Source organism: Bactrocera neohumeralis, chromosome 4 (assembly GCF_024586455.1).
Source record: "Bactrocera neohumeralis isolate Rockhampton chromosome 4, APGP_CSIRO_Bneo_wtdbg2-racon-allhic-juicebox.fasta_v2, whole genome shotgun sequence".
NCBI lineage: Eukaryota > Metazoa > Arthropoda > Insecta > Diptera > Tephritidae > Bactrocera > Bactrocera neohumeralis.
The window spans coordinates 15,430,305-15,447,198 of record NC_065921.1 but is presented as its reverse complement, the minus strand read 5'-3'; the positions used below and the strand labels follow the sequence as shown (position 1 = coordinate 15,447,198).

The following is a 16,894-nucleotide window of genomic DNA, read 5'->3' as shown; positions in this document are numbered from 1 at the left end:
TTGCCCGCCTATGATGAGGCTTGAATAGCAATTACCCGCCTGAAGAATAACAAAGCGGCAGAGCGATTCAAATATGGCGGCGAAGACCTGACAAGGCGCATGCATCAGCTTCTTTTAATAATATATGGTCGGATGAAAGCATGTCAGACAATTGGAACCTAAGCGTACTCTGATCAATCCGCAAAAAGGATCCTCCAAAATCTGCCTCAATTACCTTGAGATAAGCCAGCTAAATAACGCATATAAGATAATGGATAAATTCTGTAGATTTTCTGTTAAAAAATCAGGTGAAACAGTCTCAATTTTATTAATTTAATTTTTAAGGACAATTTACTCACTTACCAGACTTCGTATGATCTTTAGAAGAAAATATATAGTCTCAGTTCTAATTACACTTTCAAAGTGTATACATATACCGTTATACCTGGCCATGGTGGAATGCGGTGAGCCAGCTCAATCTAGGAAGGTGCCAATAGCTAATTCGGAAATATTTTTCTGTGTGTTTGATAAGATTAGCGTATAATGATCCTCTATAAACTCATGCCCTACGGCCACACAATACAGATCGTCAACAATTGGACTATCTTAAGAAAGTAATCGACCAGACGCCGCCAGTTATCGCCAATCGGATCGAATTTGTGTTTCATCAGCACAACGCCAGGCCACACACATACATAGTGACTCACTAGAAACTCCGGCAGCCTGGTTGGCTGATATTGTAATTTCCGCCGTAAAAGACATGGAGGCTTTTTTCTAACAGCTTTAAGAACCCCTGTGTAGATTTTGAAGTAAAGCAGAGATTTGCCCTAATCAGAAGTATAGCCCCAAAAAGTAACCGAATATATGAGTGTCACGTTAATGATTTCAATTTTAATTCGAAGAAAATCTATTAATCGATTTTTCTTGAAGTATGAAACTGGCGAAATATTACCTAAGTAAATTCATAGAATTAAAAAAAGACATAAATAATTTTTTTTATATAATTAAAGCATTAAAAATGCACAATAAATTCTGTAAAACCCATTCATGGCGATTAAATTCCATTCTCACATGTCCAAGTATGGCTTGTGAACCTTAACCTTCAACACACAACATTCACTAATACAAAAAGTGCTAACTTTAGTTCAATGCTTAAATAGAGAAAACAAATGCTATTGATCTTATTTTGACATTCCCAATAAAAATGTGACTGCAAAGTCTGCACTGCAGCAAAGAAGTTCCGTGACACTTTAATGAGCATTCAATCATTCCATACAAAGTATTACACATGTTTGTATGTATTGTACATACATATGTACGCACTTGAGAAAATTATATGTATTATATGCTACATGACATGTAATAATAAAATACAAATTATTGCTAATGAAATAATATAGAGAGTATATAAGCGATTTCTCGCAAATCATGCACGCGTTTAAGCCGGGACAAATGCACACACAGACACGGGGCATAAATATAAGGGGGTAAGCATATTACCTAGTACAATTATATATACAATATACATATACATGTGTGTGTATATAAATATATATACATATAAAATTTTATTTATATCTACATACATACATACATACATACATTTATAATCAAGTATATTCTATGTGCCTATTTAACGGGCATTATTGATTGCTTAACACTCGAGCATTTCATTCAAAGTAAGTGCAAATAATCGAAAATTATTGGGTGCTGCTTTTGATTTTATTCTACATATGTATGTACATATTTCATGCTTTTTACAGTTGCTCGCCATTTTTTCTCAGCAATTAAACATATGCGCATGCGCAGCTACTTAAACAAATACATGCAGGCATATAGTAGGTATATTTGTATATTTATATGTTTGTGTGTGTATGAGCATAGAATTTCAAGTGGCGTGTCTCGAGCTGACATAATGAGCCAACGGGTGAATTGGGTGTCACTTCAAGGCATAGCTCAGTTACAGATTTGCATGCAGATACACACACACTCACATACATGCATAGGTATGTACTGCTTGCTGCATTTATGTAACAGTATATAAATAAATACAGTTGGACTTACGTATGCACTTGATAAACTTATTAAAGTCATTTTAGCATTACACAAAGCCACCTCACTGGTTCTCATACGAATTGATTCTGTGTGGACTGCAGTGCAACCCTGTGGTAGGAATTAGTGGTCATTTTACAAAACGACTAGTTTCAAAGTATTGAAAGACAGCGATTTCAAAAATATATAAATTGGCTTCAACTGTGTTTTACAATATAGTTACTTAGTACTTTTTTTGGGTGATCCATTTCGAGGTTCCCTACTTTTTTAAAGAAAAAATACAGAAACTTCAAATTTAATGGGGAATGTTTATTATCATTCGAAAGAATATTATTTGACATTTTGATTAAGATTATCTCTTTCAAATGTTGGTCGCGGCTATGTCTCAGATGGTCCATCCGTTGAGTCCAGTTTTTGCTGACTTGACACTACACCCACTGGAAAAAGTCTAACGGTGTGGTATCATACGATCTTGGTGGCCGGCCAATCGACCGGCATAAAATGAGGAAACTATCTGTTCACCGAAGTGTTCTCTTAATAAATCCATTGATTCATGCGATGTAAGGGGAAGTGGCGCGGTCTTGTTGAAACCAAATGTCGAGATCACGAGCTTCAATTTCAGGCATCAAATAGTCGGTTATCATGGAACGATAGCGGTCGCCATTGACGGGCTCGTTCTCACCAACAAATATGGACTGATGATTCCACCGACCCTCAAACCACACCAAACCGATGTTTTTTCTGTATGAAATAGCAGCTCTTGAATCTCTTTTGTTTACTCTTCATCCCAAATACAGCAACTTTATTTGTTTGCATATCCACTGAGCCAGAAAAGGACATCATCGCTGAATAAAATTTAGCTCAAAAACGTCGGATCTTCTTGGAACTTTTCAAAAGCCATAGAGCGAAGTGATATCGCTTGGGAAATTCGAGCGGCTTCATTTCTTGCGCCAAGTCATTCCATTCGTCAGTCTGAGTTGCGGCGAACAACGCCGAATCGACTCTCTACGGTCTTCTTGTACACTCTCAGCTACGGCTGCTATATTTTCTTCACGATTAAATATAAGCCAATAATCAATCCTGAGCCTAAAGATGGGTGATGGTTTTGAAAATAGTACGCTCAGTTGGCCGATTATGTTGACAATTAGTTGAGTACCCAATTTCCTTTTTCCTCGAGTAATACTTCCAGTTTCTCATCTATAAACTTGTTGGATCGCCCAGGAAGTTCTTCGTCTTCTAAACCACTTCAAAATCGTGCAAACCACTTTTAGGAAGTTCATTTAACTAAGACTAAGGCTAATGATTAACCATAAACTTCAACGAAAATGCAATGACCTTCGGTTGAGATTTTCTTCATAATAAAGTAATGAAGAAGAACTTCCAGTAAAAACACTTTTTCGGGCACAATAAATAAATAATTATTTAATTTATAGATCTAAGCTTAAAATAGTTCATCAACACTAAATCAATGGCAATCCGCCTTAACAGTTGCAAGAATCCAAAATTTTAGTACAGATATGAAAATTATTTTAGGTTAAGTTTGGTTAAATAAGCAACTCATAGACCAATTTGGTCCCTTGCGATACCAGATGGAGTTCAGTTGCTTAGTTCAAGAAGAGTAGTCATGCGCTTCCGACTCTCCGTCTTTACTGTCGATAGCTCAACCAGTGTATCATACCGTGGGGACCCCAGATGCTTACAGCGTAGTCTTTCCAATGCGGGACAAGTGCACAAGAAATGCTCCATTGTTTCCCTAGTGCTCTGCTCTAGACATTTCCTGCAGTCTTCTCGTTAAGCATAGCGTTAATGATATTAAAAATTGCCGGACGTCCACAAAGACCATTTTTTCGTTAGAAGCAAGCCAAAATATTTGGTTATTGCCAACAACCATCTTCAGATTTTGAAATTTTATAGATTTACTTATTAAATATTCTTCGTCTTCCAAGCTCGATTTCGATCAAAGTTTGGAATGATATGTTAAGTACTTCAAAAAAGTGAATTCTGAACGGAAGTCCTCATCATATGCCAACCGATATCAACCGATATTTAATAGGACCCCTCAGCAAAGCGATCAGAACCACTTCCATGAGACTAGTTCTTTGCTAGTCTACAGATAATCTCATTTGCCATCGGGTAAATTCGAATATGTTTCTTTACCAACGACATTTTCATCGCATGCCAAACGGTGTGTTGCCAGTGCGCTGCTCAAGAAGGCGGGAGAACAATAAGAACGCTCGATTACACAAGTGCCCGCCATCTGCTGCACACTTCAAATTCCCGCAATTACAAGTCGCATTTGTGGGCAGTCAAATTGAATTCTTGCAGCAGCAGTGGCAACAGCAGCGGCAGCGTTGGCTTACCCGCTCGCTGGTCACTCGCTGGTCAATTCGTTACGCAGCCGCAAAAGAATGTCGTAGAGTTGCTGTAATCACCATTACCAACGCCGCCGCTGATGGTGCTCCCAAGCGGTGTGGTTGGTTGACTCTACTAGATGGCGCATGCGGCAACACCTCTGTCGCCATCACCACCGGCAGCACTTGGAACGCTGGCTGGTGTTCTCGGAGCCGAGTATGTTGTCATACATGTCTAATTGAAATTGGCCAAAGGCACTTTACCACACGCCACCAAGCGGCAAACCACTGACAGCAGCCGTCAACCACCGCGCTCGCATGTAGGTGGCGGCAGTTGTGCGCTGCGATTTGTACCCACAACTTGGCTGGAGCTGAGCTCTGTGCAATAATGCGGTTGAGTGGATTTTCTGGGACTGCTGGACAAGTTTGCTGGCGCATGAGCTTAGTTTGTTGTATTGTGTTTGTTATTATTGTTGCTGTTAGCCTTGATCAATGCACCGCGGAAAAATACTCATGTCCCATTGTGGTCGGTGGTCGTCGTACGTTGGTGCGCCCCTATCAGCAACTGGCAACAGTCGCGCGAGAAAACTTACTTTTTTCTTAATTATTATATCGTTTTTGTTGTTATAATATATTTTTTTGTATCGCTGCAGCGGTGTCGGTGACGCTTAAGGTGGCGACTGACGCATGCATTTATTCTGGCGTTGAGTTTTTGCTTTTGTTTTCGTACTGCCATATGCACATAGACATACATATGTTTGTACTTTAGTTAGTGTGACAACGACAACAAGTGCTTATATAATGTACGTACATATGTTTGTATATATAAAGTATAAATTAAAATATATTCACCTATATGGTTCGACATTGCGCTATAACAATTTTCCGCTTGATTTCATTTCTGGTTGGAAAACGGTAATAATTCTTTTATATTCGCATTTCGTGACATAAAATCTGTCACAGCTTCGTGTGCTCCATCGCCCTTTTTTGGTGTGGCTGCGGGTGTTTCGTGACACTTTCGGTTTTCATTCGATTACTCAAGAGCGAAGCTGGGCTCAAATGACATAAAAGTTCGAGGTAATCTTTGAAATACCATGGATTCAATTAAGAAGGTCTATATTTGCCAAATCAGTTTAATTCTTAACGTCTTTCCTGCTTGCTGAAGACATCACCTCAATATCGGCAAACCGAATAACAGCTCAATTGAATAATCCGCGGCCTACCGTAGTAAAACACATTTTTCGTTTTTTTCTTGAACATAGTTCCCTGGAATATACTGTTTTAGTGTCCCTCCAAATATTCGCTACCATTTTTGTTGTGTGATTTGTCCTTCGCTTTAAATAAGCCTCAGTTTCGGCGATCACCTCATCATTAGCCGAAAATTTCTTCCAACTGAGCATTCTTTTGAGATCTGGGAACATGAAATAGTCGCTGGGGGCGCAGATCTGGAGAATGGGGTAGCAATTTGAGGCCCAATTCTTTGATTTTTGCCAACGTTTTCACTGACTTGACAGAAAAGAGTGCGTTGCACGATGCATTATCTTGGTAAATCAACACTTTCTTTTTCTGCAACTGCGGCCGTTTTTCAGCGATTTCAACCTTCCCACGGTCCAATAGCGTTATGTAATAGGCGTTGTGGATGGTCCTTCTTTTTGCAAGGTATTCAATAAAAATTATTTCATGCGCATTCCAATATATAAACGCCGTAACCTTGTCAGCCGACTTGTGTTTTTCCACGCTTTGGAACGGGTGCATCGTATGCAGTCCACTCGGCTGACTGTCGTTTGAACTTCTGAGTGAAATGATGAAGCCATGTCCTTGCCATATATCGATGCTTAAATATCTCCGAATACTGCTCCGACGTCGTTGTTTTCGGTCAAAAGCGAGTTCGCGCGGAACCCTCTTTGCACAGAGCTTTCCTGGACTTCATATACAAGTAATGTGGATATCTTTAGAGTGTCTGCTATCTCGTACAACTTCACTATACGTTCTTTCAAAATTATTTTGTGGCCTTTTTGATGTTATCGTCGGTGACAACCTTTTCTGGGAGTCCATATTTTTAGAATGAGAGATATACAGATCGTTCCTGTGCGTTCATGACCTCTAGTTGCCTTATTCAAATCGGTCATTGGCTTCATTCCAATTGTTTCATGGCTCTCACTTACTTCTCTGATCAATAAGCCTCACTGCCTTGCCTTTAAACAATTTGTTTCTAGACTGGACTTCTTTCTTTTCCCCGCAATAAAGAAAGTTCAAGCTCTTTTCACTTTTTAATCCTTAGAAGCTATTGTCGTTAACAGGTCGCAAATTTTGTAGCTTGATTGAGTTGGTTAATTTTATATTAAGACAGGCAAGCATTCATTCCCCACATAATTGAGTCTATAGAATAAAATTTATTTCAAGAAGTGGTCCATCCCTAAATTGCATTTCACAAACAATGACATGGCATCGCCCACTGGCCTCAGCCCTCCAGCATACATGTGGAAACCCAGACAAGGATGGCATTACTGTCAGACATCTCAGAGTATAGTAATTATCTGCGATACCATTCTACAAGTAAGTGTCCGTTATCAAACGCTATGGTAGGGTTTACATCTTTCCAGATATCTGAGAAACTGAGGTAAATTAATATGTTAGTTTTGTTAAACATTCGGGTGGTCTAATAATTTCAACAACGTGGAATGTCAGTTTCTTTGGTTGTTATTGTTGTTGTGATATCTAACGGTTATCTAGACACTATTTGGGTGGCAACGTTCAAGTTAGTTGTCATTGAAATAATCTAATGGGAAGCCCAGGAATCGTGCTGTCTGCACAAGATCGTATCAGAGGGACAGGATGGTAGATGAGTGATATTCAATGGGTATACAAAGAGGTGGTTAAAGTCATGTGGGACTGATTGCGCGTAGGACATGCATATACATATTTGATATGCCCCGGGCCTGTCCTGTAAAGATAGGTACTTAACTTGCTACAACATCTAGCCCAAGGTTGAGCGAGGGTCACTTTGGGTTCGCAATACAACTAGAGCTCTTCGTATGCAATGGTTAATGGTCTTAATCCAAATATGCCATTCACTGGGAAAGAGTCGATGAAGGTGTTAGTGGCTCTACTATAAATAACGTTTTCTACGAAAGCACCTTATCAGAGACTGCTCAGAAAAGAGTGCTTTGCTTAACCGGAGTTGGCGGCCTCCAACGCAGGTGTTAAATGTGATATATCAAAAAAAGCAATCTATTATCGTACATAGTGCAATATTCTGGTACGTCTGAAGCCTCTGCCTTCTACAACATCGCATCGATGCTGCATGGTTACTGACCAGCCGGACGCTTGCTCAGCTTTTTTCTGGACACTATAGCAGGTTGAACTCTTACTTATCCAGAATCGACCCCGACATACCATATAGATGCATGCAATGGGTCTCCGCATGGCTCTAACCACCTCTTCACATGACAAGCTAACCCTACACATCTGACATCCCTCTCCCTATGGTTCGACCACGTCGAAACAGCACCTGGGCTTACTGTTGGATGACCTCGATGACATCTTGTCTAATCCTTTCCACCCTAACGTGGATTAGGTACCCGTTGCAACAACAACAACAACAAAGGACGGCTGGGTAATTGGAAACTGCTCGGATCGATTACTTAATTCTGCTTTAGGTCTTACATCACCAACTAATTCGAAACTTAATGAGGCGCCCCCGCATAGCCGCTTATTTCAAGTTCTCGCGTTATCAACAGTCGCATGCGCTTATTGGTCAACAATAGTGTGGCCCGCACCTCAACCCAAGCTGTTATTTTATTTAATAGTAGAATTACAAATCACCTCAAACAAATCAACTCAACTAAACAGCTGTCGAGCAGACACACGTACATATGTACATATGTACGCATATAGAAATAGAACAGCAAGTGTCTAGCAGTTGCTTGCGAGGGTTTGCCGTTAGTTACGGTAATTATTCACTACTGTTGAACACTTTCACTTTCAACCGTGTTGTTAACTGCCCGCCATTCGCATATAATTAAATACTAACGATGTTTATAGTTAAAATATGACATTTTAATAATTATTCAATATGATTTGTTTCGCTCGATGTTCCATATAAAAATCCATACAATTAATGCATATCATTTAAATATTCATTCACTAAAATATTTAAAAATATTTATATTATATGTATGTATGTACAAACATGCAATATATATATGATATTAAATTCAATTTCATTGCTTTTCGCATTTCACTAGTTGAAACAAAAGGAAATGAACTCAATATCCGCTCAATTTTAATTATTAAATTTAATGAGTAACAGTTAAAAAAAAGTGTGTGCATTAATAAGTTATAAATATAAGCGGATTGCGAGATATTATATAAAATATTTAAAATAAAAAAAATATGAAAAAAATTTAAAATCATACATCAAATTAAAATCGATTAATTAAACTAAAGTGTAGTGTTGTTTTTGTTATCGTTTTTATAAATATTTAACAAGACTCCAAGCGTAATGAGTAAACGTTTACGCCGCACAAGCGAACGGCGCAAAATAAAGGCGAGCCTTAACCGACATTCTACCACCTGCTCCATGCCTCCATGGCCATACGCAGCCACTAACGTGTAACTGTATCTAGTGTTATTTCAATTTCTTGAATTCATCAAGCTCCTCCGCTGGCTCCCGCGCTTCTTCGGCATTTTCGTCGGCTTCAGCTGCGCCAACGGACTGTTGCTCCTGCTGTTCTGTGTCAGTTGTTGCATACATTTGGGCGAAACGCTCTTGCAGTCTACTCATCTCGTTGGCTTCAGCGGCCTGTAGCGCCTGCAAATTAGCAACAACTTCAGCTGCTAGTGCTTCGTTTTCTTGGTCGTCACCATGCTCGATTTCCATCTTCTCCACACCAGCCGCATCAGCGACAACTTCACCTGCTGTTACATCAGGGCCATCGCCTGCGCCAATTTCCGCTTGACGACGCACACTACCAACAGTTGCATCTTCAAAAGCGCTGGCTTCTGCTGCTTTTACAGGTGTATTGATGGCTTCGGTTAATTGTATGCGTGGTGTTGTTGCTGTTAATGGTGTTGGTGTTGCGCCGACGGGCTCTGCATATAAATACAAATTTATAACACTGCATTGTGCGAGTATTTTTTTAGGTTTACTTACCGTCATTTTCCGAGTCAACGTCCGTCGGTGTCGACGATGAGCTTGAGTCACGCTTCAGCGGTGAGAAATGCTGCTCCGGCAGACGCGGTGCAATGGGGCGTGCTTTACGTGCTGGATTCAGCGCATTACAAAAAGCGCAACGAAATGTGGCGTAATCAAAGTCTTCTTTGAGTGCCATACCTAATGAATTTAAAGCGAAACTTAATATACACACTGCAACAACAACTGGGCGAACGTACGAAATACGATATGGCAAACAAAATGAATGCGCAAAATAACAGTAGCAACAGCTTAATTTATATTACTTTTTGAAAGTAAATACGAAAGCATATTGCGATTTGTCATTACTTTCATTATTGCCACACCAAAATAAAAATACTCACCGTTATGCGCAAAACACTCTTTGCAAATCATAGCAAAACGGTCCTTTGGACCATCGCCAATAAGTACATCAACTATACGTTCCAAAACACCTTTTCCTTGCTGATTGACAATCGGGAACGGTGTGCGTTTGCGCAATTCCTGTCCAATCGGTCGTCTTTGCGGTGTAATTGGTAGGGGTGCACGTGGCAATAGCGACTGTGTACCGGCTAACGATGCAACTGGTGAACCGCGTAGACTGGAGAGCTGACGTGGTGTAGCCGAAAGCGATGTGGTACTCAAGGTTGGACGCAATCGCAGATCTTGTAGGCTACTTGTGGTAGCAGGCGCATTTGGCGATTGTCCAATGGTAAGACGTTGCGATGCTGCGCTCAAGTTACTGACTGCCGGTGGACGTGGAGTCAAAGCTACAATGAATAATATGGAATTAAATAAAGATTTATACAAATGCGAAGTACAAAATTCTTTACCAAGGAATGGCCTCTGACCATTAGTTTTGTCGCCATACTTGGCTAGGAGTTTTACTGCGACCTGTTTTGAGATAATTTGAGACATTATATTATACAAAAACAAAAAAAATATTTTTTGCAAATAAAAATATATGCGTTTCACTTAAAATCATAAATTCTACATTTAAAATTGTTTAGTTACATTATTTTCTTTAAACACCCTTTCTTGACATATATAAAATATGTTATAGTATGTACATATTTACGCCTACTCGTCATCATCGTCGTGCACTCACCTTGTAAGTCTCCTTATCCATGACCTGCTCTAATATTTTCTTTTTTTCGGTATGCAACGCTGTCAGCTTATTGGAGTTTTTATTCAACTTTCGCTCGAAGTACCACGTAAATAAACGTCGCAGGAGTATGATACTAAAACAACAAAAAAAATATCCATGATTTTATATAAATAAAAAACAAATACATGATATGATATGCAGTGAAGCTGAACAACAACACCCGCTAGACCGGATTACATTGGCGCCCAGGCACTTGTATCTACTTACACAAATGGGAACAAAAGTAATGGCACTGAGTAAACGATTCGCTCTCGCCATGTCGGCGGAAAGTATACAAAGTAAAAAACAATAAATGCGATCACATAAATGCCAATTGATGTAGCAAGAAAATTGCCTACAATGCGTCGTTTTTGCTCCTGTGTATTCAATGTATATTTTTCTATTTGTGTGATTTTCTCCTCCAGTCCCTCGAGTACCTCTGCGGTGGACTTTTCTTTCTATAAATAGATGCAGTACACACAAAAAAAAACATAAAACTATAGACTTTATAACATGCATGTATGTAGATAATATTGTGTTTTTGGTGTATGAATAAATTTGTATATCAATTGTGGGGCCAACGAAGGTCACCTGCATATAAATATGCTGCCTTACCCTGAACTTGGCCAATATAGCACCCATCTTATTGCGCTGTGCTCTATTGCTTCAATATTTATTTATAACAGCTCACTTTCCTTTACACTTCAACTTCGCTTTGTTCCAATTGGAGTTCGGCAGTGCATTGACTGCTTACAAAACTCAATGACTTTGTTTCGCTTCTTAAAATTGAGATTAGCTTAATTTACTGACATTGTTGCAGCTTAGTTTCGTTTGTTTTTAGGCGTTGATACTTGACTCGCATTCCAATAGTAAGCGTATGTCCAATTTAGCTAAGTGGTTTTTGTTGTGTTGTTTTGTATGCCGCTTGCAGTATGACTATTACACAGAGTTACTCAATTGTTGATGACGACAACGGTGCCGCCTTTGACAGCTTCCGTGGCTCCCGAACGAGATTACGTGCGTTTTTCTGCTGCCGGGCAAAATTCAATTTTTATACAGCAACAGAATGACAGAAAAATAAAAGCAACAACAATGATTAAGTCAAAAAATGCGAAAGCAAAAAATGCCAATGCATAATTTTTGCCGTTTCGTGGCCCCCTCGGTTAATGTTTTGGAGCAAACGTAAGCGTTTCAGGGATGCCACGTTATTGGACTCGGTTTTTAAAACTTTATGTAGAGATAATGTAATGTAGAGATTTTTTTTTTTTGCAAATATGTAAAAATAAATTAACTCTCAGTTTAGCATTTCTTTCCAAAATGATAGATAGTTTTGCAGTTATTTTTTCAAGCTTTCTCATAATAATTTGATAATAAACAAATTTCATGACAAATTATCATTGTAAGTACGCTGAGTAATAATAAATCGTTTAAAGTTCTTAAGTAAAATTATTATCGTATTATTATTTTTTATTGTTTAATTAGTTGTAATTATGCTTGTTTTTAATTACAAATGCTACATTTTTTGATAATAAATATATTGTTTAAATTTTGAGTTGTCATAACTTCTTCTATAACATGGCAAGGCGAATGTGTGTTCAACCAAATTGCGTTCGTAATTTGTTGTCATATATTTATAATATTTGCACGCATATACATATTTGTATAAAATTTACCGTTTTAAAATTGCTTTTTTATTGTTCTGTTATTTAAATATTAAAATAATAACGATTGCTTTAAATAAGTGAAGATAAATAAAATTGATAAATACCAAAATATGCAAAAAATTATAAGTTTTTATGTTTTAAGTAAAATGTGAAGCGGGTGTGCTTCGAAATCCGCCAACTTTTTACAAATGCATACAAACTAGTTCTTTTTGAACCAGAATCCAAGTGTTCTATTTAAAGCTATTCGTTATTTGAAAAATCGCTTATTTTTTAATTCTAATTAATTGCATATAACAGTTAGTTGTTGCCATTTGCACAATTATTTTATTTCAAAAATGTAACAAAGAAGAAATCTTAACTTCAGCTGCATCATAGTTATAATACCCTTCACAGTCTAAAAACTTAGCCGAGGTTTGCATATAGTGGAAAACATTGTGCTGGTTCTTTATAGGCACCTTGTTTGCTAAAACCCATCTTCATGTTGAATTAAAGTTACGTAATAAGGAAGTAAATCAGTCAGTTTGTTTGACAACTATGCTATAGCAGTTCGATATCGGGCATCAGCTTGGTGAGAAAAGAACGTGTGCAAAATTTCAGATTCGCTCCAACTACATGGCTAGTTCAACTCAGCTCGGCATGATCATAAATACTTATATTCCGTCAGTTTCTACTGGCTGTCAAAAATTTTATGATAAATTTGGTATACCCAGTACAGAGTATAAAAAAACATGCTTAAGATGCTTAATTATAAATTAGCAAAGCTTATTTGCCTCTTTGGTGGTATACGCTGTTTACTAGTGATTATCAGTTCCAAACTTGTTCGTTCTAATATTGTTATAAACAAACATCTCATTTCGGCAGCAGATAACACGAAGTTAGGTGTTAAATTGATGAATGGTTTTTGTTAGTGTTGCATATTTGACTTTCTGATAAGAATGGCAATTAAATATTTCCTTTGCGTCAGCAATGTGTACATCCCAAGCAGCGAAAAGTCATACAATTATTCTAATCAGTTTGGTGAACCTCACACTTGCGTTTTAAGTATCATATTCCTGTACGCCGACAAAAAGAGTACTCCATTTGACATGAATATGGAGCAATTGAAGACATTTTTTTTTTGTACTCCATATTGCTTATTTCAGACGTTTCCTTCACAGCTTGCTTGCGACGAATTTGATATTTTTTTTAAAAAGTATGCGCCAAAGTTCATTTGGGAGCTGAAAGTTAGTTTGCTACTTCCTTTATTTAGCAAATTTAATAAGCAATATCTGTGTAAACAAATATACATACATATGTAGCTGCGGCGCAATATTTTCAAATTAGCAGGATGTGATTGCTGCCAAATCTACTGGGATGACGCCAAGTATAACATTGCAATCATTGATAAACTCGCGTATCTCTGTAGATGTATGTATATATACGTATATGTACACATAAATTATGTGCACGCCACGGAGAAGCTCTATCAGCCTAAGACTGCCTGATCTGGTGGGTTTGCCGTAATTTGATGAGTTAATGTCAACTTGTGCTTTAAGAGGTTTTTATCTTATCAGCCAGCAAAGCGGCAAGTCAAACACCCTGTAAATTATTTAAAAGTACTTAAACAACTATCCGTTCTATTCGAGCTGAGCGATGCTAACTAATGAATAACGCTCCGCTATTATAATTAGTCGCTTTTTGAACTTCTATCGGGCAACATAAGCTGGAAGCTACTGCTGTTGAATTTGCTTAACACTTATCAGTTCAGAGTTTTAAAATATTATTTATTATTTACGATGGCAGACGCATTGGTCACTGAGGAACTCCTGTACGAGGAAAAGCCGCTTTATGTGCCACCACTGCAGGAATTAAAAGAAAGTAAGTAAAAAAACTTGATACCAACGCTAGTGCCAGCATTTTAGTAATTTTTTTTTGTGAGCCAATACTTGTTTTGGTTTTTGTTTGACATTCAAGTGAGAATGTCATTAGGTGGTATTCAATTGGAATTTTACCTTTCTAACAAATATTCCAACTGGAATTGTGTTTTGGTTTGTGTATTCACTAAAGCGAAGATGCGATGATAAGATAGTTTGCGACAGGGTGAACCAAACGCCATAAAAATGTTGTGTGGTTGCATGAAATGAGTGAACAAATTTATGTTTCTTTTGTTTTTTTAGAAAATCATTATATTGATAAGTTATATTAAAAATTCAAAACATGTTGATATATTTTTCTTTAATTTATAAATCAATTGTTTTTAGTAATTTTTAGTCAAATAAATTTTTTTTTATAATTTTTTTGAACCAAAATTACTATGTTTATTTTTTCTTGAAAATCCAAAAAATGTATAAAGTAAAGCAGTTATGTACATATATGTATAAAATAATGTTACGCAATAATATTTTTCAGTTATACAAAGTGCTTTAAGTAAAAACTTTGAGAATGTCACCGTTGAAGTTGGTGACTGTCCCGATTTAACCGATCCATTTTATGGTTTGCTGAGCTCAGGTAAGTTTTGTATAATTTTAATATTATATAGTTTATGCTACAGCCATTTAATACTTTAATATAGGCTTAGGTGGCTCCCCCGTGCTGCTGGAAGTAGGCGGTCCACCATTCTTGTTGCCACTGGTGCAGCGCTCCAAAGTGTACAATGTTAAGGAAATCGTGCAGAAGGCCCTTCCCGGCAAGGGTAAACTATTGGCCATTGGCGCCGGTGCTGGACCCTTCCCTTTGCGTAATACCAATTGTGAAGGCATCTTCAATATGGCCATCGATGAGCAGGGTACTCTCAAAAACGGCAGCTACACAGCTAAAGTGCACGGTGCCGAAGAGGTGTGTGTGTTGGAACGCATTCCCGACTCAGACCCACGTTGTGCTTTGCTATTGAATTTATACATTAGTCGTGGTGCCCCCGGTCCAGTGGTGAAGGTCAAGTGCAGCAAACGTACGGGTGAGCAGAATTTCGTCGAATGCGTGCGCAAGGGCTTGGAGGCCCACTACAAGGATAAGTGTGTGGGTATGGGTGGTATTTTCGTGTTGAAGAAGGGCGCAGCACATCAGCACGTTATGCGTGACTTCAGCAAGACGCCACTACATTCCGAAGAGGAGTTGAACAATTGGTTGAAGTTCTACAATATGCCAGCGCAGCTGAATGCTGTGGGCACATTGCTTACAAACGAACATGTAAGTTGCTTATTTTGACACGATTTAGATTGTATTGTTATTCTTAATGGAAATATTAATTTCTCTTATTCTTATGCAGGGTTTAGATTTGCGTCTCCAGCACTTCCACTCCTTCTCCAAGTCCAACTGGGGCGGTCATTATCATCATGACACCACCCCGGATGAGGCTGAATACGAGGCTTATCTGAATGTGGCTGAACGTGTGGTGCGTGTGGATCGTCCTTTGGAATCTCATCAAATTGGACGTGATTAGGGGCTGTAGAGACTTACATATGTAGAATAAGAAATCTCTCGTGATTTGAAATCTGAGAGGATCTGAAATGAGAGAAAAATCAAGCAGTTAATTTTTCTAACTGTTTTGACCAATCCAATTGTTAAGCATTTGTACATAAAATATAATTTTGTTGTTTATAAAATAAATAGTAGGTAAAGAATTTTTGTTTTTTGCTATCAAATATATTCAGTCCTATATATAACAGTCCGTTCCTACGACAGTCGGGTTTAGCTAACCAGAACGAGCCCGGATTTTTAACTGGTCTAGGACTCTCAAATCTACAGCATTCCTCGAAACTCAGGGATGTTTTCTACCGCTACAACAACAAATAACAGTAAAGTGAAACCAATTCTGGTATTCACCAGTTCGCGATGAAACTTTTACCTTAAGTTGATATCAGTTCTTTTTCAAAGCCAAGTGGCTAACAGGAGTATTTTTAACTACTTAGAATTCTAGTCTAGAGCACTAGGGCAGTCGATTTTCACAAACTTTTAAGACCAGGAAATCATTCGACACAGACCGAAACAGGTTTAGTGGCAGTATTCTACCGAGTTGACAGTCCCTGAACGAATAAAAAGATCTGGATCCGTTACGTAGACTCGACTGTCATGGGAACGGCCAGGAACAGGTTCCTTACAGGTACAAATATTTAACACTTGATTCCTGGTCCGTAATGTAAGAATGTAAGAACCTTTAAACTTAGTTCCCGAAGCTTCTAGAGAGGCACTAACTATGTTTGTGTGCTGTGGCTGTACTTACGCCACAAAAATCCTTTCCTATTGGTCAAAGCTGACCGCTTCTGGGCGAATGCTTCCTACAGCACCGCCACACACATAGCAAACTCTTCATGACCGTTAAACCTGGTTTGGTCAACTTTTACGCCGGCTCACTCTATTCGAGCACAACCGTTTTAGCTTGTCGTTGTCGTGCGTGACCAACTTTTCATCAGCAGTAACAGCAGCCATTCGCAGATGAAAATTAAGTCCTGAAGGTTCTGTGTGCTAACTCGTGTGGCATGCATATATTGGGCTTCTTTTTGTTACCCGCCTTTTTCTTAATGGTTCGAAATGCGCGTCCGCTGTACGACTA

General features: G+C 38.3%; 2 protein-coding genes across 3 annotated transcripts; one reads left to right on the top strand and one right to left on the bottom strand.

Annotated features, from left to right (window-relative positions):
• Positions 1-8,838: 8,838 nt before the first annotated feature.
• On the bottom strand, positions 8,839-11,889 carry LOC126756178 (endoplasmic reticulum junction formation protein lunapark-A). 2 transcript variants are annotated; one of them, XM_050469037.1, is made up of 7 exons: positions 11,318-11,887; positions 10,931-11,160; positions 10,664-10,796; positions 10,389-10,449; positions 9,921-10,325; positions 9,538-9,717; positions 8,839-9,476 (listed from the first exon to the last, which is right to left on the bottom strand). In XM_050469037.1, the coding sequence occupies exons 1-7, from the start codon at positions 11,342-11,344 to the stop codon at positions 9,013-9,015; spliced, it is 1,500 nt and encodes a 499-aa protein (XP_050324994.1). In that variant the 5' UTR covers positions 11,345-11,887; the 3' UTR covers positions 8,839-9,012. The 2 variants fall into 2 exon arrangements, with proteins under 2 accessions (XP_050324994.1, XP_050324993.1); XM_050469036.1 differs by having other exon boundaries at positions 9,921-10,449; positions 11,318-11,889.
• A 613-nt stretch (positions 11,890-12,502) lies between these two features.
• On the top strand, positions 12,503-15,965 carry LOC126756180 (ester hydrolase C11orf54 homolog). Its single transcript, XM_050469040.1, has 4 exons — positions 12,503-14,223; positions 14,755-14,853; positions 14,918-15,531; positions 15,611-15,965. The coding sequence occupies exons 1-4, from the start codon at positions 14,142-14,144 to the stop codon at positions 15,782-15,784; spliced, it is 969 nt and encodes a 322-aa protein (XP_050324997.1). The 5' UTR covers positions 12,503-14,141; the 3' UTR covers positions 15,785-15,965.
• The last annotated feature ends 929 nt before the right edge of the window (positions 15,966-16,894 follow it).

Coding starts and splice junctions, on each gene's coding strand:
- LOC126756178 (XM_050469036.1), bottom strand. CDS start 11,344: ATGGGTGCTATATTGGCCAAGTTCAGG. Junction 11,161..11,317: donor CTATATTGGCCAAGTTCAGG/GTAAGGCAGCAT, acceptor ATCTATTTATAG/AAAGAAAAGTCCACCGCAGA. Junction 10,450..10,663: donor TGGATAAGGAGACTTACAAG/GTGAGTGCACGA, acceptor ATCTCAAAACAG/GTCGCAGTAAAACTCCTAGC.
- LOC126756180 (XM_050469040.1), top strand. CDS start 14,142: ATGGCAGACGCATTGGTCACTGAGGAACTCCTGTACGAGGAAAAGCCG. Junction 14,224..14,754: donor ACTGCAGGAATTAAAAGAAA/GTAAGTAAAAAA, acceptor AATATTTTTCAG/TTATACAAAGTGCTTTAAGT. Junction 15,532..15,610: donor CATTGCTTACAAACGAACAT/GTAAGTTGCTTA, acceptor ATTCTTATGCAG/GGTTTAGATTTGCGTCTCCA.